Raw genomic sequence first — 24198 nt, 5'->3', positions numbered from 1 at the left:
GCTAAAGTAATTTACATTTCTAAAAGAAATATCAATTTTTGTCTAAATAAAATAAATTTCAACAGATGTTTTTTTTTTTTTACTTTATTTTATTTAGACACAAATGGATATTCATTTTAGAAATGTAAATTTCAACATTTCTTTACATTTTTTTTTACATTTCTAAAATGAATATTTGTGCAAATAAAACAAAATAAAAGTATTATTTCAACAGCTAAAATATTTCTCAATAGGCATCTGAATATGCATCTGTCTAAATAACATTTAATAAAAAATATATTATTTCAACAGCTAAAATAATTGATATTTCTAAAGTGAAATATGCATTTGTGTAAATAAAACTGAATAAAAAATATGCATAAATAATAATAAAATAATACAATTTTAAACATAATTTTTACCAGCTAGTAATCTCCTCATGATATCTCCATACAGTGATTTTTAAATGCCTAATACAGCAGTAATGGGCTACTAGAAAAATAATCAAAGCGTTTACGTTCATTAAATGTCTTCGATTAACTTTATTTAGCTCTTTGTTTCACATATAAATGATTCATGTGAGTTTAATGCCAGTGTGTGCTTAAAGCTGCCTGAGATAATTTTTGTATGTGTGAATAACAGTTGTCTTGCCTTTGGTTTCATGTGATTCAAATCTGTGTTTTTCTCGGTTTATTTAGCGGTTCTCGTGGGTCATGTGACCTTGCGTCAGCTGAAGCCAGAGTGTGATTTGGATCCTGCCTGGGCTCAAGAAGATCTGAACACAGCAACACAACGAACCATCTCACTGCTGCACACAAACACAGCACTTCAGAGAGAAGGCAAGACCGGTGAATAACACACACCCACACGTGGGATAATCATCAAAAATAAATTACAACAATGGCAGGCCGTTTTAACATTTAATCTATAAAACATCAGGATCTGTTTTCATGCCACTAGTACTTCATAGTAGGGCTGCAATGATTAGTCTACATTATCGACAACGTCAAATATTTTTGTTAGCGAGTAGTCGTTTGATCTCATATGACCTAATGTTAGAGCCTGCAATACTGCGGTTTGACCGGTCTTGTACAGTCTGTAGCGCAAAACTGTAGTTCAGGATGCAACACACACACACATCGCTTCAGGGAAAATGCATCCGAACATGAGCGACGTTTGGATGAATATGTAAATATATATTGCGCACTTTCCTTCTATGGGAATTTGTCATTCAGATATCAACTACTCAGTTCTGAATAGTATGTATCCCAATAGTGACTAGTACATTTTTATATACTATTAGTTATTTATTAGGCACTAGTACTTATTTTTAGATACGAGTACTTATTATTAAATACCAGTACTTATTCATTAGATTTCAATGGATACTGCTATTTATTTATTACATATTAGAATTTATTATGTTCTTATTTTTAGATACTCATACATTTTCATTATATAATAGTACACAATTATTAGATACTAGTACTTATTCCAAAAGTTGTTGGTAATATTTTTTTATTTTAATAGTAATATTTTTAATTGAACTCTACAGTGAGCATTCTGACTAGCAAAGTACTAATAATAAAAACTAGTACCTAAACAATTACTGCTAGTATCGATTAAGTATGTACTACTATTAAATAAATAAGAACTAGTATCAAATGTATACTGACTAGTATAATTTAAAAACGATATTAGTCACAATTAGAATACATACTGGTCAGAATTGAATAGTTGATATCTGAATGACAGACCCCCGTAGAAGTCAATGCCAAAAATGTCTAATTTGTTACCAGTAACAGCAGAATAGTTACTAGTCACCATTGAAATAAGAACTAATATCTAATGAATATGTACTAGTATCTTTAAAAAGTTACTAGTGGCTAAAAATAAGCACTCAGTAGCTAATGAATAAGTACCAGTATCATTAAAATAGATGCTAGTAGGTTTTAAGCATTAAACGTTAAAATGGCTTGCCATATTACAACAGGTTTTGGTGCAAGAACTAGACTTCATGGTCCAAAAAATATTAAAGACATATAGTTTGAAGTAACAGTGTTTCTTTGATTTAAAGGCTCATTAGAGATGTATTTGTGTGTGAGTTGCAGGATCAGGTGCATTTGTCCTGTCAGCGCCGGCGTTCTCCTTCTGTTTCCCGCTGCTGCAGGCGGTGTTGAGTCAAAGCAGCGGATCCTCAGAGGAGACCGAGCTCATGATGACCCGCGCACTGCAGGTCATCAACACACATGCGCAGCTGCGGGCGAAATTCAACGACACCGAAACACTCATAGACGAGGTACCGTTGGGTTTTCAACTAATTGCTTTGTCATTAATCTGTGTTTTTGATTTATTGATTTGTCAACTTTGCAGTTACTGAAATTTTGACACGTCTGGATTGAATTTGATCAGATATTAATAGTTAGGAATAAATCAAGATTTATAAAGGCATTTAAGTGTTATTATATTTAATTACCAGCACATGTGACTTGATTTTCTTTCATGACTTGTAGTGAATTAGGGAATTGTTAAATGATTACCCTCAGTTACATACACCAAGGATATTATGAAATTAACTGAATTTAGTTGGATTGTGCTATGTTATGTCAATTCAGGTTTAAAAAAAACAATTCAGTTATACCATACATAATATTTTGTATTATATAATATAAAAAAATATATATGTATGTATGTGTGTGTGTGTGTGTGTATATATATATATATATATATATATATATATATATATATATATATATATATATATATATATATATATATATATATATATATATATATATAAATAATTTTTCATTAATTTACTACATTTTTATTTTTATATCTGAATATTATTTTAAAAACTTTAGCTATTTAATTTATTTTATTTGGTTGTAAATGTATAACTAAATATTTTTTTATAAAATCTGTAAAACAAATATATATTGAATTTCTTTAAACTAAATATACTTTTAATAATCTATTATAAAGTAAAGTCGTGACGTATTGTCAAGTATGGTGACCCATACTCGAAATTGGTGCTCTGCGTTTAACCCATCCAAGTGCACACACACAGCAGTGAGTAGTGAACAAATGCACACACACACACACACACACACCGTGAACACACACCCGGAGCAGTGGGCAGCCATGCTGCGGCGCCCGGGGAGCAGTTGGGGGTTCGGTGCCTTGCTCAAGGGCACCTCAGTCGTGGTATTGAGGGTGGAGAGAGCGCTGGACGTTCCCTCCCCCCACCTACAATCCCTGCCGGCCGGGGACTCGAACTCGCAACCTTTCGATTACGAGTCCGACTCTCTAACCATTAGGCCACGACTTCCCCATTATTTTTATATATATTTTAAATGAAGACAATACTGTATATTTGTTTAATATATATATATATATATATTAGTCAGTTATGTTTATCTAAAAAAAAAATACAACTTAAGTAAAATGAAAGTATTAAAATTATACTCGTTTAAAAATATATATTACAAATTCAGTAATAAAACATATCGATCTATATAAAAATGTAAATTTCATTAATGTTCAAATTAAATAAGAATATATTAAATATTCACTAATAAAAATGTAGCTTTATCTGTGCATGTTATTAAAGTAAAATCTCATAAAAATGTCAGAAATGCACATTTATAATGATTCTATCCACGTCTGTAACGTTTTTTTCTGTTTGTCCAGAACGGCCCAGAGCTGCTGCCCAGAGTCAGTATGCTGCTGCTCTTGACCAAAGTGATCGGCACGTCCACCCCTCGCCTTCAGGTAGAGACTCACATCCAGATCAGCACTCAGACACACACATAGTGTTTGAGGAGAGTTGTGATGGAGTGTGTGTGTGTGTGTGTGTGTTGTAGGTGCTGGCATCAGGCTGTCTGACGGCTCTGTGTGCCAGCGCTGGAGGGCAGGAGGGATGTGCGCTCGCTGAACAACCTGAGATTGACGTTCTGCTGGAGGCTTTACTGTCCTCGTGCTTCTCTGTCAGAGACGCTGCGCTCAGGGTCAGTGTCTCTCTCTTTCTGATGCATGTGACATCGTATTATGAAATCCTTTTAATCGAAGCCCGTCGACTCGCTCTTGTAGGGTCTGCTTGAGATGGAGCTGGCGTTGCCCACCGACGGCGCTGACGCCAGCGGTCTGAAGATGCTGAGGAGACTGTGGGTGGCCAAATTTGATGTGGAGGAGGAGGGCAGAGCGCTGGCAGAGAAGTGAGTCATGCACATTTTCACACTCCAGCTTCTGGTGCTGGTCCTGATGGGAGTTTAGTTGGTGCTAAAGCTGCTTTCCAAACTCAGACACAGCAGGAAAAAACACACAAGTTCATTTGAAGACATGGATCTGGGAAATGGTTCATCATGGGTACTCCAGTGCCGTTCCAGTTCTAATGAAAGCAATCCGGGCTCGTTTGTGGAAGTGAACTGCTGTTGATGTAGGATTTTTATAGCTAATATTTATTATAACATTTCTCATTTGTGCCAATAAAATTAAACAATAATGAATTATTTTACCAGCTGATAATAATAATAAAAACAAATGTTTCACCAGCTAAAATCATGGACATTTCTAAAGCGAATACACATAAAAATGAAAATAAAATTAAAATATTATTTCACCAGCTAAAATAATATTTATAAAGTGAATGCCAATTTGTGTCAAAATGAAATAAAATAAAAAAAATCATTATTTTACCAGCTAAAATAATGAACATTTGGAAAGTAAATATATGCACTTGTAAATAAAATGATAGTATAGATAATATATTGTTTCACCAGCTAAAATAAGTGACATTTCTAAAGTGAATATGGATTTAAATGAAATAAAATTGTAATATTTTGTGAACATTTATTTATATCAAAGTAAAATTAAATAAACATATTTCACCTGTGAAAATAATTGAAATTTTAAAGGGATTATGCAATTGTGTAAATAAAAATACAGCTAAAAATAGACATTTTTAAAGTGAATATGCATTTGTCACAATAAAATGAAAATAATTAAATATATATATATTTTTTTTAATGATTTCACCTGTTAAAATAATTGGCATTTATGCATTTGCATAAATAAATCAAATAAAAATAAATAAATGAACTGAAGTTTAGAGTTGAGATGTTGTGCAGTGGTGAGTCTTGCTCATGCGGTGTGTCTGTCTCAGACTCTGGCAGGCTCTGTGTATGGATCTGGTCCCTGAGCTGTGTTCGCTCCTGATTGAGGACGTGATCCACCACGAGGAGGCGGTGCGTTCGGCGGGGGCCGAGGCTCTGTCCAGCGCCATCAGCCAGTACCGGGAGCAGTCGGCCACCGTCCTGGCCCAGCTCACGGAGCTCTACCACCAGAAACTCTACGTGAGTCTCGCACCCCACATCAATCTTTCGTCACCGCAGCCTCCCAGAGAGAACGACGAAATTAAAGCTGCTGTGTTCACTGTCATAAATCACTCAGGCAGTCATTTTTAATTCATTGCCTACTATTTAAACTTTAAAGCCCATCATTGTGAAGGTGAGTCGTTGTGGATTGTGGTTTGCGTGAGTGAATGGGACGGCTTTGATTTAACGCTCAGTGATGCTTGTGTTCAGAGACCTCCTCCGGTTCTGGACACTCTGGGACGCGTCATTTCTGAAGCTCCTCCTGACCAATGGGAGGCCAGGTGAGAGAATGATTCCATGAGTTATTATAGAAATTATAGTTAGAGAGTTTGTCTTTTTTGTTTTTTTTAGCATTTGTTCATTCATGATATCTTTGGACAACATCTGTGGCAGAGTTCATTGAAATGATAGCTATTTAGAACATGTCTCATTTTTAGTTTTCTGTTTTTGATTTCAGTCTCTTTGTTTTTATTTCAGTTTTAGTTTTTATTATTAGTTTTCATTTATTTATTCATTAATTTATGATTTATATGGACAACATCTATGGACATGTTAGTTGTTATAAAAAATAGTTACTTAGAAAATGTCTCTAATATTTTTAGCTTTTTGATTTCAGTTGTTTTAGTCTTTATTTTTAGCTTTCATTTATGTATTTATGATGTCTTTGAACAACATTTGCGGCAATGGCAGAAATATAAAAAAGATGATTATTTAGAAGAAATTTTTTTTTTTTTTTGCAATTTCAGTTTAGTTTTAGTCTTTATTTTTAGTTTATTCCTTCCTTTCCTCTTTTCTCCCTTCCTTCCTTCCTTCCTTTATTTATTTGTTATATCTTTGGTAAACATTTGTGGCAATGTCAGATTTATTAAAGTGAGGTATTATAGAAATGATAGCTATTTAGAATTTTTTTAATTGTGTTTTTGATTTTATTTTTCACTTATTTATTTGGTTTAATTATTTTTTGAACATGATTACTTTTTAGTTTCTTATTTTGTTTTAGTTGGCTATTAGTTTTCATTTTCATCCTTATAACATTTAACCATTAAACTAAGAAAACCCTTTTGTTTAGCTGGTCATGGCAGTTAAATGACTGCATATCTTGGCACAGACAAGCTTGTCATGTCATTCTCATGTTTATACGCTTATATATAACGTTCTGATTATACTTTCCTGTTTTTTAACATTCACAGTGCTGCACATTTGCCTGCAGAACTTTATACGTACAATATATTCCTTGAATGTTTTGATCAGAAATATTTGTGATAATCAGCATCATGCTACAGATGTGGTCCATGAGTGTCGAGTTGAAAATCACCCAGAATGTTTCTTCAGCGGAGTTGATAAATCAGTTTGCTCCATGAATAGGGCTTGTGAGTGATGCGTTTCCTGTGTGCAGGTGCGGCATCGCTCTGGCGCTCAACAAACTGGCTGAGTTCCTGGATGAGAGTCAGGTGACGCCCCTCTTCCTGTTCTTCGTGCCGGACGCTCTGAACGACAGACACACGGAGGTGCGACGCTGCATGCTGGACGCAGCGCTGTCCGCCCTCAACACACACGGCAAGGTACTCCGTCCAGCCCAGCACAAACCATCAAAAACATCATAAACCTGGAACAATATTAAAACTAATTGTTAGATCAAAAACTTAAAAACCGTAAAATTACTGGTTACACTTTCTTTTAAGGTTTCCTTGTTACAGTGTAATTATACCTTCAAGTACTGAGTAATATTAATTAATCAAATGCACTTACTATATGGTTAGGATTAGGGTTTGACAGAGTTTTTAATTGTGCATAATTCATTATTACAACAGTAAGTACATGTAACGTGTAACAAGGACACATTAAAATGAAGTTTTACCAAATTACTAACTGAAAAACTAAAACTGAACTAAAAAGAAATGAAACCTAAATAGTAATATTTTCAAAAAAACAATTGCTTTTGTTTCACCAGCTAATATAGTTGGCATCTCTAAAGTGAATATGTATTGTGGCAAAATAACAGTAAATTAAAATTAATTTCCCTGACTGTCTCTGTCTCTGTCTGTCAGGATAACGTGAACTCTCTGCTGCCCGTGTTTGAGGAGTTTCTGAAGAGCGCGCCGCAGGACGCCAACTATGACTCGGTGCGGCAGAGCGTGGTCATCCTCATGGGCTCGCTGGCCAAACATCTGGACAAGAGTGACCCTAAAGTCAAACCCATCGTGGCCAAGCTGATCACGGCCCTCTCCACTCCCTCACAGCAGGTCTGCATCTCTTTTTCTGTCTTTAGTTTTAATTAACATCCAGTGTTAATATGGTATTTGTTTTTTAATTAATTTTTATTTATTTTTTTCCCCAATTTAATTTCAGGTAAAGATTTGATATAGTTCTGGTGGTATTATTAACTTCTTTCCTGAGATAAATTTATTTTTTTGTCATTTTTATTAGTTTTTATTAGGTAGTAAGTTACTTGGTAGTTAACAATAATTAACTGGTATAAATAATTAACTGATAAATGTTTTGTAATTGCTGACTAGAAACAAACATGTTTTAGAAACTGTAGAGGCTTTTTAAAGCTACACGGATTGCTTGGCCATGTGAACACAAATGCTCCTGGGAGCTAAATAGGACAATTTAATTTATACATTTTTATTGCATTTTTATTTAGTTTCCGTCGACAGTAATAACATTGCATTCATCTCAGATGGTCTGGTCACCTGGTATTAAGGTGCTTGTCTCTCTGTGTCTCTGGTTGTCCTCAGGTTCAGGAGTCGGTGGCCAGCTGTCTTCCTCCTCTGGTTCCTGCTATAAAGGAGGACGCCGGTGGGATGGTGCGCAAGCTCCTGCAGCTCCTGCTGGAGAGTGACAAATACGCCGAGCGGAAGGGAGCCGCGTACGGACTGGCCGGGTTGGTCAAAGGTCTGGGCATCCTGTCTCTCAAACAGCAGGAGATCATGGCCACTCTGACAGACGCCATCCAGGACAAGAAGAACTCCAGACGCAGAGAAGGTGAGCACAGCTGCAGATTATTTTACAGTCCCTTTACTCATGTACATACTATGTGCTTATTATAGTAACTAGGTACTAACCCTGAACCTACGCCTACCCCATGCAGTTACCTTATATTACCAGTACTCTTAGGTAGCTACACTAGAAGTACACTGTAAGTTCACCTACATTAAAATAAAGTGCAACATGAAGCTTCATGGAAAACTAATGACTTAAATTAAAAGCTTAATGGGTTAAACAAATAATGGGCATGACAAATAATATATTTATGCAATGCAAATAAAGTAAACAAGTGATGATAAATTAAATAATGGTGAACAAAATGATGCAAAATAAATTCAACCTATTTTGAGCCAGTGCATGAGTTGTGGTGCTCATATGGGTGAATCAGGTTCGAGTCCAGCTTTTGTACAGCTCACGTTCCCTAATTTTTTCTCGATAATTCTGTCTTCTCTCTTGGATATTTGTTTATTAAATAAACCCAAATAAATATAAATGCAGACAGAGTAAAGAAAGAAAATTATAAAATGAAGAAAAAGTAAGAGAAAGAGTAAATGACTAGTAAGAGTTGAAGGTAGAAATAAGCTAGTCATGTTCTCTGTGACAGGTGCTCTGTTCGCGTTTGAGATGTTGTGTAACATGCTGGGGAAGCTGTTTGAACCGTACGTGGTCCATGTCCTTCCTCACCTGCTGCTCTGTTTTGGTGATGGGAACCAGTACGTCAGAGAGGTACAAACTCTTCTGTTTTAAATTCATCATGCTGAACTTGGTGGCCCCGTCCACAGTGAAATCTCATTGGTCCAAAATCCTGCATTACATACATTAAGCTTCAGCAACTTTGTGGCAGGGTTCTTTGTTTGTTTTTTTGCTTTCAGTAAATCCTACAAACTACTTCTCTAAAACCGTGTTGTGTCTGATCTAGTTAGACTGAGGTTGCAAATGAATGTATCTGTCCGTTGAGATGTTGCATGATGTTTGCTGTGTGTCAGGCGGCGGATGACTGCGCTAAGGCTGTGATGAGGAATCTGAGCGCTCACGGCGTGAAGCTGGTGCTGCCGTCTCTGCTGGTGGCTCTGGAGGAGGAGTCCTGGAGAACCAAAGCAGGTCTGTTTTGGGATGAAAAATATTTTTGGGAGTGTTGTGTTCAGGCCTTTGTCTGCTGAAGAGATATGAATATTGTTTTGTATTTTAGTTTGTGTTTTTTAGTATTTTTTTTAAATATAGTATATTTTACTTAAATTATTATAATTATTATTATTGTTATCATTTATTATCATTCTCTCATATGGTAATGCAGAGCATTGTTTAATTATTTATTTTTAATTATATTATAGAATTGTTTTTATTATAGTATGTTATTTTAATTGTTGATAGTTTTTTGTAATTATTTATTTAATATTATTATTACAATTATTTATTCATTATCACTGTCTCACATGAAAATGCATAGCATAATTTTTTTTATAGCATTTGTTTGTCATATTTATTGTATTTTATTTTTTACCTATTATATATTGCATTATCTATTTGACATAATATTTTTTGTTTTATTTATTGTAAGTATAGTTTTTCATTTTTATGATTTCTATTTTATATTAATCGTTATTGCTGTTTCAGATGGTAATGCAGATCATTATTTTAGTATTTTATAAAAAAAAATTTTTTATTATTTTTATTTTATTAGTAGTAGTATTTTTAATTATTAAATTTATAGTTTTTGTTATTATTATTATTATGCATTTAGTATTTTTTTATTGATTATTATTACTGTCTTATAAGGAAGTGCAGGACATTTTTTTATGTTTTTTATTATAAGATTATAAGTTTTATTATAAGAATTATTATTAATCGTTACCAGTGCTTCACATGGAAATGCAGAAGTATAATGCTTTTGTATTATTTGTAATGCTCTCATGGCTGTGTCTGTAGGGTCGGTGGAGTTGTTGGGTGCGATGGCGTTCTGTGCTCCTAAGCAGCTGTCCTCGTGTCTGCCGAACATCGTTCCCAAACTGACGGAGGTTTTGACGGACTCTCATGTGAAGGTGCAGAAGGCCGGTCAGCAAGCGCTCCGACAGATCGGCTCCGTCATCCGCAACCCTGAGATCCTGGGTATGAAATATTATTGCTTAAATGCTTAATGCTTTTTGGTTTGAGTGGAAAGGGTAGCACAGTGGGGCTTTAATGGAAGCGTTTAAGGTTCGATCCATACATAATCACTGAACCGATATTGTGAATTGGACAGCGATCACCCCCATCCTGCTGGATGCTTTGACCGACCCGTCTCATAAGACGCACCACTGCCTGCAAATGCTGCTGGACACCAAGTTTGTGCACTTCATCGACGCCCCGTCTCTGGCTCTGATCATGCCCATCGTCCAGAGAGCGTTTCAGGACCGTTCCACCGACACACGCAAGATGGCTGCGCAGATCATCGGAAACATGTACTCGCTTACTGACCAGAAGGTGGGTTGATAATTTCTGTTTCCTTTTTTCCACCAAAGCTGGTGTTATTAAGTTTGAATTTAATTTTTATAAACAAATGTTTCAGGTTTTTCAGATTGGATGAGCCAATAAAATAAAAAAATAAAGCCTTTTATTCAGCAAGGATGCATTAATTTTATCAAACAAGACATTTATAATTCTACACACAATTTCAACTTCAACGAATTCTGTTCTTTTGAATTTTCTGTTCATCAAAGAATCCTGAAAAAACTGTTTTCAACATTGATATAATCAGAAATATTTCTTGAGCAGCAAATCAGCATATTAGACTGATTTCTGAAGGATCAGGAGTAATGATGCTGACAATTCAGCTTTGGTCACAGGAATAAATTACATTTTACAGTAATTTTACATTTGAAATTGTAATAATATTTCACAACATTTCTGTTTTTACTGTACTTTTGTATTAGCTTCTTTCTAAAACATTAAAAAAAAAATGTTTAACCAGTAGTGTAAAATAAATACTAGTACTGGCAACAAAATTAATCAAAAACTATTTTATTTTTCTCAGTTTTGTTATTTATTTATTCAGCAATTTTTTATTTATTTATTGTTTACCAGATCATTTTTGCTTAAGCATCCATAGTTGGATTCATTTGGTTAAAGAATTGTTCATTCAGATGTGAAATATTATTAGAATCAATATACTAGAAGAAATTGTTGCACTCCAAATAAGTCAAATCTTTTTGCTTCTGGTGCGTAGAGCCAAAAAGTCAATGCAAACAAACAGAAAAACTATCATTAGAATACAAGCCACTTTAGGCTTTATTGACACCATAGTTTTAGATAAGATCACCTCTTAACTGTGGTAAATCACTGTAACTCACGGCCTTGAGTGGATCTTGGCTTTAATATCTCTTTATGTGTTGTATTTGTTTGCAGGATCTGTCTCCATATCTCCCCAGCGTGATTCCAGGACTCAAAGCGTCTCTGTTGGACCCCGTGCCCGAGGTAATATCAGCCGCACTGATCCGCGAGAGCTTCTGAAGCCTGCTGGCATTAACTGTGTTATATGTGAATGTGTTTTTAACGGCGTCTGTCGATCAGGTGCGGACCGTGTCGGCTAAGGCTCTGGGTGCTATGGTGAAGGGAATGGGCGAGTCCTCCTTCGACGATCTGCTGCCGTGGCTCATGGAGACGCTGGCGTCTGAACAGAGCTCTGTGGATCGATCCGGTGCCGCTCAAGGTGAGAGAGCCATCACTGCACCATTAGAGGGCAGCAGAGAGCTGCACCACACATATATTACACCTGCACATGTGTGTTTGTCTTTCTACTTCTCTGTTGTTCTTCATTCCTCTTTATCTTCGTCCTTTAGGTTTGGCTGAAGTTATGGCAGCGTTAGGTGTGGAGAAGCTGGATAAACTGATGCCAGACGTGGTTCAGACGGCCAGTAAGGTGGACATCGCCTCTCACGTCAGAGACGGATACATCATGATGTTCATCTACCTCCCTCTGACCTTTGGGGAAAGATTCACCCCATACGTGGGTCCCATCATTCCCTGCATCCTCAAGGTGAGAACGCATGAACTGAACTTTTAGATTCACATCGTTCAACTTTAATGAGTTTGAAAACTTTATGTAAACCCTTGAATTGTTAAAAATATATTTATTATTAAATGTTTATTTTAATATTAAGGTGCTGTTTACTTTCTTAATATTCAGGAAATAATTTTTCTTAATAAATTATTATTATTCTTAATATAAGAATGAGTCGAAGTTTAACAAACTGTTAAAAATAGATTATTTATATAGTAAGAAAATGTTTACTTAATATTTAAGAAAAGAAATGTTGAGATTTGTTTTCTTAATAATAAATTATTATAAATTGTTATTCATGAAGGAGTTCAAGAAGTTTAATATAAATTATTAAATATATTTATGAAAATGTTTATTTTAATAGTAAGAAAATGTTAACTTAATATTTAGAAAAATAAATACTGAGATTTATTTTCTTAATAATAAATCATTTTTTAAACTAACCGAGATTTAACTTCATGTTTTTATTTATTTATTTGAGAAATATTACAACATGTATTTTCTTAATAATAAAGTAGAATGAAATTCTTTAATTATTTCATAAATATTAAAACATTTATTTTAATTCTTATTACTTGATAAATGTTAAGAAAATAAATAGCTTATTTTCATCATCTTGTTTTGAGGGAAGGAATTTATTAATTTTCCTAACAAATTAAGAAAATATTTATTTTCTTAGTAAATGTTGCTGGTTAATCTGCAGCAATGGATCAATCTATGTTTCTCTAACAAAAAACTTTTTTTTTTCTTTTCACTAAAGAAAAAAATTTGTAACTATAAATAAATTTATAGTGACCGACAGTAATTATAATGGTAACCAAACATAGTAGGGAGAAAAAATACAGTGGAAGTCAATGGCTACCAGCAAATGAACATGCTTTATATTGCTGATCTGTTGCTGTCTTTTATTGGTTGTTTATACAGGAATATTGTTGTCATCTAGTTGTCTCTTTAGCATAGCTAAACTATTTGATGGGCGATTGTGTGTGTGTTCAGGCTCTGGCCGATGAGAACGAGTATGTGCGAGACACGGCCCTGCGCGCCGGCCAGCGCATCATCAGCATGTACGCCGAGACGGCCATCGCTCTGCTGCTGCCAGAGCTGGAGCAGGGCCTGTTTGACGATCTCTGGAGGATCAGGTACCAAACATCTGCCCTCCATCACTTCAGAGGATGGCTGTCACAGCGATGGATGCTGATGCTGAGTGTTTGTGTTCTCTTAGATTCAGCTCGGTGCAGTTGCTAGGCGACCTGCTGTTCCATATCTCCGGGGTAACAGGAAAGATGACAACAGAGACGGCATCAGAGGATGACAATTTTGGCACGGCCCAGTCGAATAAGGTAACAGTAATGAGCCTCTGGAACAGACCACAGTACGGCCGGGCTTTCATTACAAGACCAAAATATATCCCTCGCTTCCTGTTGTGTCCCAGGAAACTTTGTGTGTAAATGTTTGTAAAATATTTCCCCAGGCCATTATTGGAGCTCTGGGCGCAGAGAGACGCAACCGTGTGCTTTCTGGGCTCTACATGGGCCGCTCAGACATACAGCTGGTGGTCAGACAGGCGTCTCTCCACGTGTGGAAGATCGTGGTGTCAAACACGCCGCGAACGCTACGAGAAATCCTGCCCACCCTCTTCACGCTGCTGCTGGGCTTCCTGGCGTCCACCTGCCCGGACAAGAGAACGGTACAATCCAACGACAAACTGCACTCCCTTTTGATTCTGTGGCCTGCAAAAGATGCATTTGTTTTTTGGGATTTTTTTCCGTGTTAACAACGTATATTTAGCATCATACAAAGCATGCCATAATTTATTGTTTCATATATTTGATGTTTTTTTAAATCTTATATTAATTATGAATGTTTGTAATATTTATTTGAGAAAATAAATATTAATATTCATGTTTTCTTAATAATCAATTAAGAATGTATTTGTTAATTTTATGAAAATGAGAAATGTTAAGAAATTTTTTATTTTCTTAATATTTAAGAAAATAATTTTCATTATAGCACATTATTATTATTATAGTAATTCATATTTAAATCGTTTATTTTCTCAATATTTTTGAGAAAATATTAAGGACTGTATTTTCTTAATAAATTGAGAAAATGTTTAATGTAATGAAAATGTTTACTTTGTTAATATTTAAGTAATTATTTAAATTGCTGTTTATTGTCTCTTAAAAATAAATATTAAACATTTTTCTTAATAATAAATTAAAGTATTTGTTAGTTATAATATAATTTTTTTAAAGATATTAAAGAATTAATTTTTAATTTTAAGAAAATGTTTACTTTCCAAATATTAAAGAAAATCATGTTTCTAATAGCTAGTAATAGAAAATGATGTATGATGCATCAGTCCATGTTTCTCTACAGAAAAATTTGAATGCCTCCATTGCTTATGCTGTTTACTTTAATATCTGTGTTTCCAGATCGCTGCTCGTACTTTGGGTGACCTGGTGAAGAAACTGGGTGAGAAGATCCTGCCTGAAATCATTCCCATCCTAGAGGAGGGTCTGCGCTCGGACAAGAGCGACGAGAGGCAGGGTGTGTGTATCGGCCTCAGCGAGATCATGAAGTCCACCAGCAGAGACGCAGTGAGTGTCAGCTGATGAAATATGCTCAGCGGGTTCCTTCTGTTCATGTCACTGTGGTAACGCTGTGTTTTTGTGTCAGGTTCTGGTGTTCTCCGAGTCTCTGGTTCCCACCGTGCGTAAGGCCCTGTGTGATCCTCTGGAGGAGGTTCGTGAAGCGGCTGCCAAAACCTTCGAGCAGCTCCACACCACCATCGGTCACCAGGCCCTCGACGACATCCTGCCCACACTGCTCAAGCAACTGGTACTGCCTCCTTCCCACAATCCTCGCCTTTACTTTCAGAAAATAAAGAGAGGATAGACATTTCAAAAATGAATAAGCAACAAAATAGTATTAAAGGGATCGTTCACCCAAAAATAAAAATTGATTTACTGACCCTCCACTGACCACTCCAAACCTGTGTGAGTTTGGTGGGTAACCAAACCATTGCCGGCAGCCATTGACTTCCGTAGTATTTTTTTTTTTCCATACTATGGGAGGCAATGGCTACCGTCAGCTGTTCGGTTACAAACATTCTTCAAAATATCTTTTTTTGTGTGTTTAACAGCTGAAAGAAATTCATACAGGTTGAGGATGAGTAAATGATGACAGAATTGTAATTTTTGGGTGCACTCTTTTTAAGAAACAAAAAAATAAATAAGAAAAAGATAAATAATGTAAGTCATGCTCAGTAGATCTAATATACATATGCTTCAATTCAAATGTTTGGGTTTTTGAATGAAGACTCTTCTGCTCACCGAAGCTGCATTTATTTGATCAAAAATAGTTAAAATTCTATTTTGTATTGTAATATATTTTAAAATGTAATTTATTTCTGCGATCAAAACTGAATTTTCTGCATCATTACTCCAGTCTTCAGTGTCACATGATCCTTCAGAAATCATTCTAATATCCTGATTAAGAAACATTTCTGATTATTAAATAAATAAATATAGTACTGTTAGTTCTCTTATTCTCAATTTCCAGTTTCCATCCATCCAGGCTGCTTCAAAACAGTATGCATGGTGAACTAAAATGTGCTTGCATCTTGTTGCAGGAGGACGAGGAGACCTCAGAGTTTGCGTTGGATGGATTGAAACAGGTCATGTCTGTGAAGAGTCGATCTGTCCTGCCTTACCTCGTGCCTAAGGTGAGTTCTCTTTAATAGAGGCATAAACAAAGATTAATAACCTTGTATATCCAGTCTTTTGAATAACAAAGGCAGTATAATAAAAGCTTTTTTTTGGGCCAAGAACTGCCCACTTCTTTACTGACATTTAAAGTGACCAACCACAGTGTTATTTTGTGTAATTATTTACAATGTTTTATCAAGATTAAGCTCTTTATATTTGAAAGATTTGATCTCACAAACCTCGAAAAATGTCAAACTTGTGCCACTCATTATATCCACCCAATACCTTGTACATCCAACCAGTGTTATTTTAGAATTATTGATGAACTAATATTGTTCTTCTTAATATTTTGAATTAGATTTTATAGCCTATTTTCTGTTTTGCCCTGCCCCAGACCTTTGTTGGTCATCTGACATTTCATATAGTTGATTGATATGTAGAGAACGTAGTTAGAATGTCCCTAAAGTTCAAGATATGGGGCAAAAATGCCTCTGTTTGAGTGTTTGTCTCATATTTACATCATACAGTTAAGCAATAGCAGTAGGCTAAGTGCAATATCACATCAGTGCAAATGTGATACTGATCTTATACAACAGTTCAGTAAGTAAGAAGTTAATATTGTGTTATTTTAGACACGTTGTCTGTTTTGCTAAATTTTGCCAATGAAAATATAAAGACGAAGCAGATCTGTTCATCTCCCAGCAACACAGTGGCATTTAATTTCTTAATGCACGTTTTGAATGAATTGGGCGAACCATTTGGCGTGTTGAACCATTGGCCACAGGCGTGTTGGATTTGAAGCGGCACTGCACAGATCGATCGCTGTATAACATCAAAGTACCGCGAGAGCGATTCAAAAGCATAAGGAGTTGTCTGCTCTCTGTAGCTCTTGCGGTACTTTGATGTCCCAAACCGATCGATCTGATGATGATGATCTGCTTCAAGTTGAACAAACCTAATGATTCAATGAACCATTTACTTCACTCCTGAATGAATCAGCGATTTGAACGAATCAAATGAATGAATAAATGACTCGTGACTTAATCAAGACATTTACCACCACCTACTGCACCTACTATTATTTAGAGTATCACTTCTTTAAAGAAATATTTTCATATTTCCATTGTAATAATAATAAAATTCATAAAATAAATTATTAAAGGTACAGTTCACCCACCAAAAATTGACAACTGTTTCATCATTTACTCACCCTCATGGTCCAAAATATGTAATACATTTTATCAAACAAAATATTTCTTGCTGAATCTACTTTTTGTAATGTCTGTTTGATGCTTTACACAACAATGACTTTAAATGATCTTTTGGGAGTAATTTCTCAGTCAAATTTGATGTGCGACTAATTTGGGATTTAATTAGATTCATAATTTTAATAGCTTACCAGGCCTAGTTTTTTATGATTTTAGTTTTAGTTAACAATAATAACCACACATTTGCATAAAGCCAGCCAATCAGAATGGATCTCTCTGTTTTAAGAAAGCTCTAGCCGTTATTGTGTGCATCACGGCCGTCTGTGGGCGTCTCTCAGAAGGAGACTAGACTATTCTTTGCACTTGTTTCACTGTTAAAATTGGACTCTATTCCAGATTTATGTTATTTAACGCTTTATTTTTATCCTCTAGCTGACGGCTCCTCCTGTAAACACGCGTGTCCTCGCCTTCCTGTCTGCGGTGGCAGGAGACGCTCTGACGCGACACCTCGGGGTGATTCTGCCCGCTCTGCTCTCCTCTCTCAAAGACAAGCTGGGCTCAGAAGAGTGCCTGCAGGTGAGCACGACAGCTGTCAATCATTTCTACTTAATCCACCACCGGTCAAAAACATTGGAATAATTAAGATAGTTTAATGTTTTTGAAAGAAGTCTTTTCTCCTCTCCAAGGATGCATTTATTTGATCAAATGTTATTACAATTCAAGTGTTTTCTATTTGAATATATTGTAAAATGTAATTTATTCCATGATCCTTCAGAAATCATTCTAATATGCTGATCAAGAAGCATTTATTATTAATAATATTATCAATGTTGAAAACAGTTGTATCGCTAATTTTCTTCATGTTGTCGTGGAAACCATGATATATTAACATTCAAAGGTTTGGGGTAAGATTTAAAAAAAAAAAAAAAAATAGAAAAGAAATTAACACACTCCGCAAAGGAGCCATTAATAAAACAAAGTGAGTAATATTACAATTGTATAATTATTACAAAAGATTTGTTTCATAGAACTTTCTATTCATCAAAGAATCCTGAAAAACAAAATGCATCACAGTTTCCACAAAAATATGAAGCAGCACAACTGTTTTCAGCATTGATAATCATCAGAAATGTTTGTTGAACAGTAAATCAGTATATTATAATGATTTCTGAATGATCATGTTACACTGAAGACTGGAGTAATGATGCTGAAAATACAGCTTTGATCATAGGAATAAATTACATTTCACAATATATTTAATTTCAAGACAGTTATTTTAAGTTGTAATATTATTTCACAATTTTTACTGTGTTTTTGATCAAGTAAATGCAGACGGGACTTCTTTATAAAACATTAACAAAAATCATCATTTTGACCAATAATACACGCACTCAACTTTTTCTGCAACAGAAATGAACAACAGTGTAAATGTGGTGTTTCTGGTCGTCTGCAGGAGCTGAGCAACTGTCAGACTGTGATCCTCTCGGTGGAGGAAGAAGTCGGCCAGAGAATCATCATTGAGGATCTGCTGGAGGCCACGCGAGGAGCAGACGCTGGGCTGAGGCAGGCGTCTGTCACCATCCTCAACGGATACTTCTCTCGAACACGGCTGGACTACAGCACTCACACACGCATGCTGCTGTCTGGCCTCATGCGGCTCATGAACGACCCCAACCCCGAGGTGCTCAGCCAGAGCTGGGACACCATCAACTCCATCACAAAGGTAAGCGATGCTTTCATCCGTGTACTTGAGCGGAACTCCTGAAAGTCCATGTTTTTACCTGCTATTATCATCTATTTCATGCGATCCAATCGCAAGCCACAAGTAAACTGGGTTTTTAAGATCCTTGATCTGCTAGTAAGGTGGAGATGTTTTAAATAACATCTCAAGTGTCAAATACAGTAGCAAAAAAAAAAACAAGTTATATACACACACACACATATAATATATATATATCTACACACTCACTTTACTCATGTATTAAAGTTTTTGTAAGAAAATATTACAATATTTTGCTGTATATACATTACTATCTCAAATTAAAAAAAAAACATTGTTCTTTTGAACTTTCTGTTCATCAAAGAATCCTGAAAAATAACACAATTTCGACAAAAATAATATTCGGCAGCATAACTGTTTTCAATGTTCATAATAATCAGAAATATTGAGAAACCAATCAGCATGTTAGAATGATTTCTGAAGATCATGTGACTCTGAAGACTGGAGTAATGATGCTGAAAATTCAACTTTGATCACAGAAATAAATTGCATTCTACAATACATTTATAAAAAAAATTATTTTAAATACTAATATAATTTCATACTTTTTTACTGCATTTTTGATCAAATAAATGCAGCCTTGGTGAGCAGAAGTGACTTCTTTCTCCTATATTTATTACTTGATTTATGCTACTACCAGGATTTAAACAAGAAATATGAATAAAAATACGACTGGTATTGTCGTTTGGTTGATACAGTTCTCATAACTTCACTGTGTTTGTGCAGAAACTGGATGCTGGCAGTCAGCTGTCCTTGATTGATGACCTGCACAGGGACATCCGCTCTGCTGCCGCTGAGGTCAGAGGTCAACACCTACCTGGCTTCTGTCTGCCCAAGAAGGTAAGAATCACTTGCAGTGGCAAACTACAGAGCAAAATTCAGCACATGTTGATTCTGATTGCACATAATCAATATGGAAGTGTTCAGAATGACACACTGCCTAATATTTGTGAAAAAATTAGTATACGGTTTTGAATACCCAGTTAGCCTACTGCATATGACAAAATATATTCAGCTGTCATAAATGAACTGGAGCAACTATGATTTTTAACTTTTTGTTCTTTGACTCATTATTTGATGGGAGAGCCAAAATTTTGAACACGTATGACATTCAAAATGCAAAAGAGTTTTTATTGTCAAGATTATAACTGGATGTCACTTGCAGTGTGGCATATTGATTCCAGTTGATGATATTTGTCAAACTACTGTTGGAAACACTGTTATACTGCACACCATTTCTCATACTGTATTTATTATGTTGTCGTAGGAAGTATACAGCATGTATGTGGCGGTAAAAAAAACAAAACATAAAAGCAATTCAATATGAATATGAAAGTGTCATTATTGTAAACAAACTATTGTTAATAATTGTCTGTAATTTAATTCATTCTAGAATAAAAGGAAATATAAGTATTAGCTAAAGTTCAACTTAAACTGAAATGCAAATACGTTTAGGTTGAAGTACTGAAAATACAAAAACAAAAACATGAATTGCATTAAAAGCTAAATAGAATCATTTAAAAATTATATTTAAAAAAATATATAAAAATGACAAAAGCAAAGTGAAGCCTTATGAAAATGAAAACATGTCGTTATTTTTAAGTAAAACTTCTAAAAAATAATGTTCTGTAGATGAAATGAAGCTGAAAAAAATAGAAATAATAGATTTTTTAAAAAGACTTCAGCATAATTTAAATTTTACATTGGTATCTAACTGAAAATACATTTAAGTGCTAAAATTACTACAACAAAAGCTGCAAAAAAATTAATGTTAAATAGATATATTTTAAAAGAAAAAAAACAAAGTATTCCATTCTGAATGCAGCATTTATGAATGGGAGAATATTGTTATTATTAACTAAAATTAAAGCTAAATAGAATTATTTAAAAAACAAAATATGACGAAAGCAAATATAAGTATTAGATTAAAAAAAACGGGCAAAGTTGGCAACTAACTGACATGTGTAAGTACTAAAATCACAAAAAATTAAATATGAAATATGAAAAAAGAAACTAATGTAAAGATTTAAAAAAAATATATATATATTTAAAATGTTGCCTTGTTAACTAATTGAAATATGTTGTAAATGCTAAAATTACAAAAAAAAAAAACGAAGTAACATAAAAACTGAAAATATAAAAATAAGCTAATTCAATATAGCAATAAATACTGTAATAGTATATGAATAATCCTGCAGTAGCACTGATGTGACGTTCTGTGTATTTTTCCTCAGGGAGTGACGTGTATTCTCCCCGTGCTGAGGGAGGGTGTGCTGACAGGAAGTCCTGAGCAGAAGGAGGAGGCGGCTCGTGCGCTGGGCGGAGTCATTAAACTGACATCAGCGGAGGCGCTGCGGCCCTCTGTGGTCAACATCACCGGACCGCTCATCCGTATCCTAGGAGACCGTTTCGCTTGGTCTGTGAAGACGGCTCTGCTGGAGACGCTCACTCTGCTGCTGGCCAAAGTCAGTGTCCATCACGCCTCTGTCCTCATGCTGAGTTAGACCCTTCATTCACACCCATAACTCCTCTCTCTCATGCGCAGGTGGGCATTGCTCTGAAACCCTTCCTGCCGCAGCTCCAGACCACCTTCCTGAAGGCCCTCCTGGACTCCAGCCGGGCCGTGAGGCTGCGGGCGGCAGAGGCTCTGGGTCAGCTGGTCTCCATACACACTAAAGTAGATCCACTGTTCACAGAACAGCTGTCGGCCATACGCAACGCAGAGGACTCTGGAGTCAGGTAAAAAACACACTTCTGCAGCAGTTATGGCATGAAGATTGCAAATACAGTACTGTACTGAAAAAAAATCTCTTCTGCTCAACACGGCTGCATTTATTTGACCAAAAATGCAGTAGAATCAGTAATATTATGAAAATATTATTACCATTTTCTATTTGAATATGCTTTAAAATGTAACTGTAATGCAGCGCTGTATTTTCAGCATCATTACTCCAGTCTTCAGTGTCACATGATCCTTCAGAAATCATTCTAATATCCTGATTTACTGCTCAAGAAACATAATATCAATGAAATAATTCAGTTATCATCACACAGGTGTGCTGCTTAAGATTTTGTAAAAACCTTTTTTAGGATTCTTTGATGGATAGGAAGTTCAAAAGAGCAGCATTTATTTTTGTACTTTCACTTTTGATCAATTTAATCCATCCTTGCTGAATAAAATATGAATTTTCTTACGAAGTAGTTGAATATGAAATGTTGGTTTGTTTAAATAATTTTATTAGGTGAAAATAAAAAGAGTACAGAGTGACAAGAAATGAAACAAACTATTCAGGAAATAGTGTGTACTGGTGCGATGAGCCATTTTACGGTTCGATGCTTATTATAACAAAATGACACCAATCAGAGTTAAATATCCCAGAAGGCCACAGATACTGACAAATTTGTGTTCACCCTTGGGAAAATAAATGATTTTTGAAAGTTGTCTGAAATTATTATGTATTTTTTATCAAACATTTGTCTTAAGGCTAGCTGGCAGTAGCTGATTCATAACCACTATAGTTTTTGCCAAATTAATTAGTCACTATTAATTATTATTAGCTCTTGCTCATAATTAAGGTTTCTAATGTATCTTCTGTAGAGAAAAGTTATTTTAAGTTTGTCAGTCACTCTGTTGTTGTCTTTATTCTGCAGGGAGACGATGTTGCAGGCCCTGCGCTTCGTCATCCAGGGTGCAGGAGCAAAGGTCGACCCCACCATCAGGAAGAGCATCACCACCACACTGCTGGGCATGCTGGGACATGATGAGGTACAGCTACTAGTCAGGGTTATTATGGTTAACTAAAATTATGAAAAAAATGTCATATATAAAATACATTTTTTAAACAGGTTGCACAGCCAACATTTCTCATTTGCATTTAGTTTATTACTAAAACAAAATGAATCAAAACTATATAGACATATTCAAATTAAATGAAAAAACTAAAACTTATAAAAATGACAAAAATACATCAGAATTACTAGAACTTTAGGTAGTTAAGATTAAAACAAAATAAGAACTATAGTAGTATCTTGATACTACAATAACACTGCTAGTATTGCATTTTTAGTTTTTACTCGACACATATATTAACAAAAGATTCAAATATAAATGTAGTAATTTTAATAGTTTTATGTGTCGAGTAAACAAAAATATTTTTGTATTATATTTCTTATAACATTTTATTATATTGTGTGTGTGTATATGCAGAAGTTTTAAATAATTAAATATAGTATAAATATAGATATATTGCTATTGCTATAATATTATTTTAGTCCTATTATAGACCATACTTAAGGATTGTCTCTCTCTCACTCTCTCTAAATAAATAAATATATATATATATATATATATATGCATGCATAGACAATACTTAAAGATTGTCTATTTATAGTGTATGTTTGTATGTAAATTGTGTGTGTAAAATATTAATATTTAAATGTATTTGCATTTATTAATATATTATCTGAAAACTTTTTTACTCCTATTATTACTTCTATGTTTGAAGATATGCAAGAATATGAGTGGATGTGATCTTTGTCTTTAAAACAGTAACTAGCACAGGATGTGGTTGTGAGTGTGTCATTGTTGCCTTACCTCTCTCTCTCTCTCTGTGTGTGTGTGTGTGTGTGTGTGTGTGTGTGTGTGTAGGATGCTACGAGAATGGCCTCTGCAGGCTGTGTTGGCGAGCTGTGTGCCTTCCTGTCAGAAGAGGAGCTCAAGAATGTGTTACAGCAGCATGTCCTTGGTAAGATCACACACATCTCGGGCCTGCCAGTGCTTTGGGATGAGATGCATCAAGAAAAGCACTTCAATCTAGAACTGAATCCTCTCATGTTATCCGTTTGTCTGCAGCGGATGTGTCTGGCGTGGACTGGATGGTGCGTCACGGCCGTAGTTTGGCTCTGGCTATTGCGGTGAAGTCCACTCCTGTTCGGCTGTGTTCGGAGGAGTACAGCTCGACTGTGCTGGAGGCCGTCTTATCCAGTGCCACCGCAGACAGAGTAAGACACCGCAGTGAATCAGCAGAAAGTCCCACTCGTGTTGCAACCCAGTAAGGCTAAAAAATGCCTGTTTAGGGCCAAATAAATCTTAAAATTGACAGTCAAAACATAGGAATAT

General features: G+C 35.2%; 1 protein-coding gene across 2 annotated transcripts in view; it reads left to right on the top strand.

Moving 5' to 3' along the window:
* LOC306848685 (stalled ribosome sensor GCN1-like) overlaps window positions 1-24198 on the top strand; it is a 45296-nt gene that overhangs the window by 15922 nt on the left and 5176 nt on the right. Inside the window, exons 25-55 of one of the 2 annotated variants that reach the window (XM_079383379.1) lie at window positions 678-818; window positions 2091-2278; window positions 3673-3753; window positions 3846-3989; window positions 4072-4196; window positions 5144-5333; window positions 5565-5635; window positions 6751-6916; window positions 7403-7597; window positions 8096-8342; window positions 8950-9071; window positions 9332-9446; window positions 10272-10451; window positions 10585-10805; window positions 11727-11795; window positions 11892-12030; window positions 12161-12357; window positions 13378-13520; window positions 13604-13721; window positions 13853-14068; window positions 14817-14981; window positions 15061-15222; window positions 16016-16108; window positions 17732-17875; window positions 18753-19022; window positions 19806-19919; window positions 21314-21544; window positions 21625-21818; window positions 22731-22845; window positions 23728-23824; window positions 23932-24080. In XM_079383379.1, the coding sequence (XP_079239505.1) occupies window positions 678-818; window positions 2091-2278; window positions 3673-3753; window positions 3846-3989; window positions 4072-4196; window positions 5144-5333; window positions 5565-5635; window positions 6751-6916; window positions 7403-7597; window positions 8096-8342; window positions 8950-9071; window positions 9332-9446; window positions 10272-10451; window positions 10585-10805; window positions 11727-11795; window positions 11892-12030; window positions 12161-12357; window positions 13378-13520; window positions 13604-13721; window positions 13853-14068; window positions 14817-14981; window positions 15061-15222; window positions 16016-16108; window positions 17732-17875; window positions 18753-19022; window positions 19806-19919; window positions 21314-21544; window positions 21625-21818; window positions 22731-22845; window positions 23728-23824; window positions 23932-24080 (4802 nt within the window). Of the gene's footprint in view, window positions 1-677; window positions 828-2090; window positions 2279-3672; window positions 3754-3845; window positions 3990-4071; window positions 4197-5143; window positions 5334-5564; window positions 5636-6750; window positions 6917-7402; window positions 7598-8095; window positions 8343-8949; window positions 9072-9331; window positions 9447-10271; window positions 10452-10584; window positions 10806-11726; window positions 11796-11891; window positions 12031-12160; window positions 12358-13377; window positions 13521-13603; window positions 13722-13852; window positions 14069-14816; window positions 14982-15060; window positions 15223-16015; window positions 16109-17731; window positions 17876-18752; window positions 19023-19805; window positions 19920-21313; window positions 21545-21624; window positions 21819-22730; window positions 22846-23727; window positions 23825-23931; window positions 24081-24198 lie in introns of both variants that reach the window. The other variant, XM_079383378.1, reaches the window with a different exon arrangement.

The sequence above is a fragment of the Barbus barbus genome, assembly GCF_936440315.1.
Source record: "Barbus barbus genome assembly, chromosome: 28".
Taxonomy (NCBI): domain Eukaryota; kingdom Metazoa; phylum Chordata; class Actinopteri; order Cypriniformes; family Cyprinidae; genus Barbus; species Barbus barbus.
Note: the sequence above shows the minus strand (reverse complement) of the source record. Positions and strands in the feature narration are given on the sequence as shown.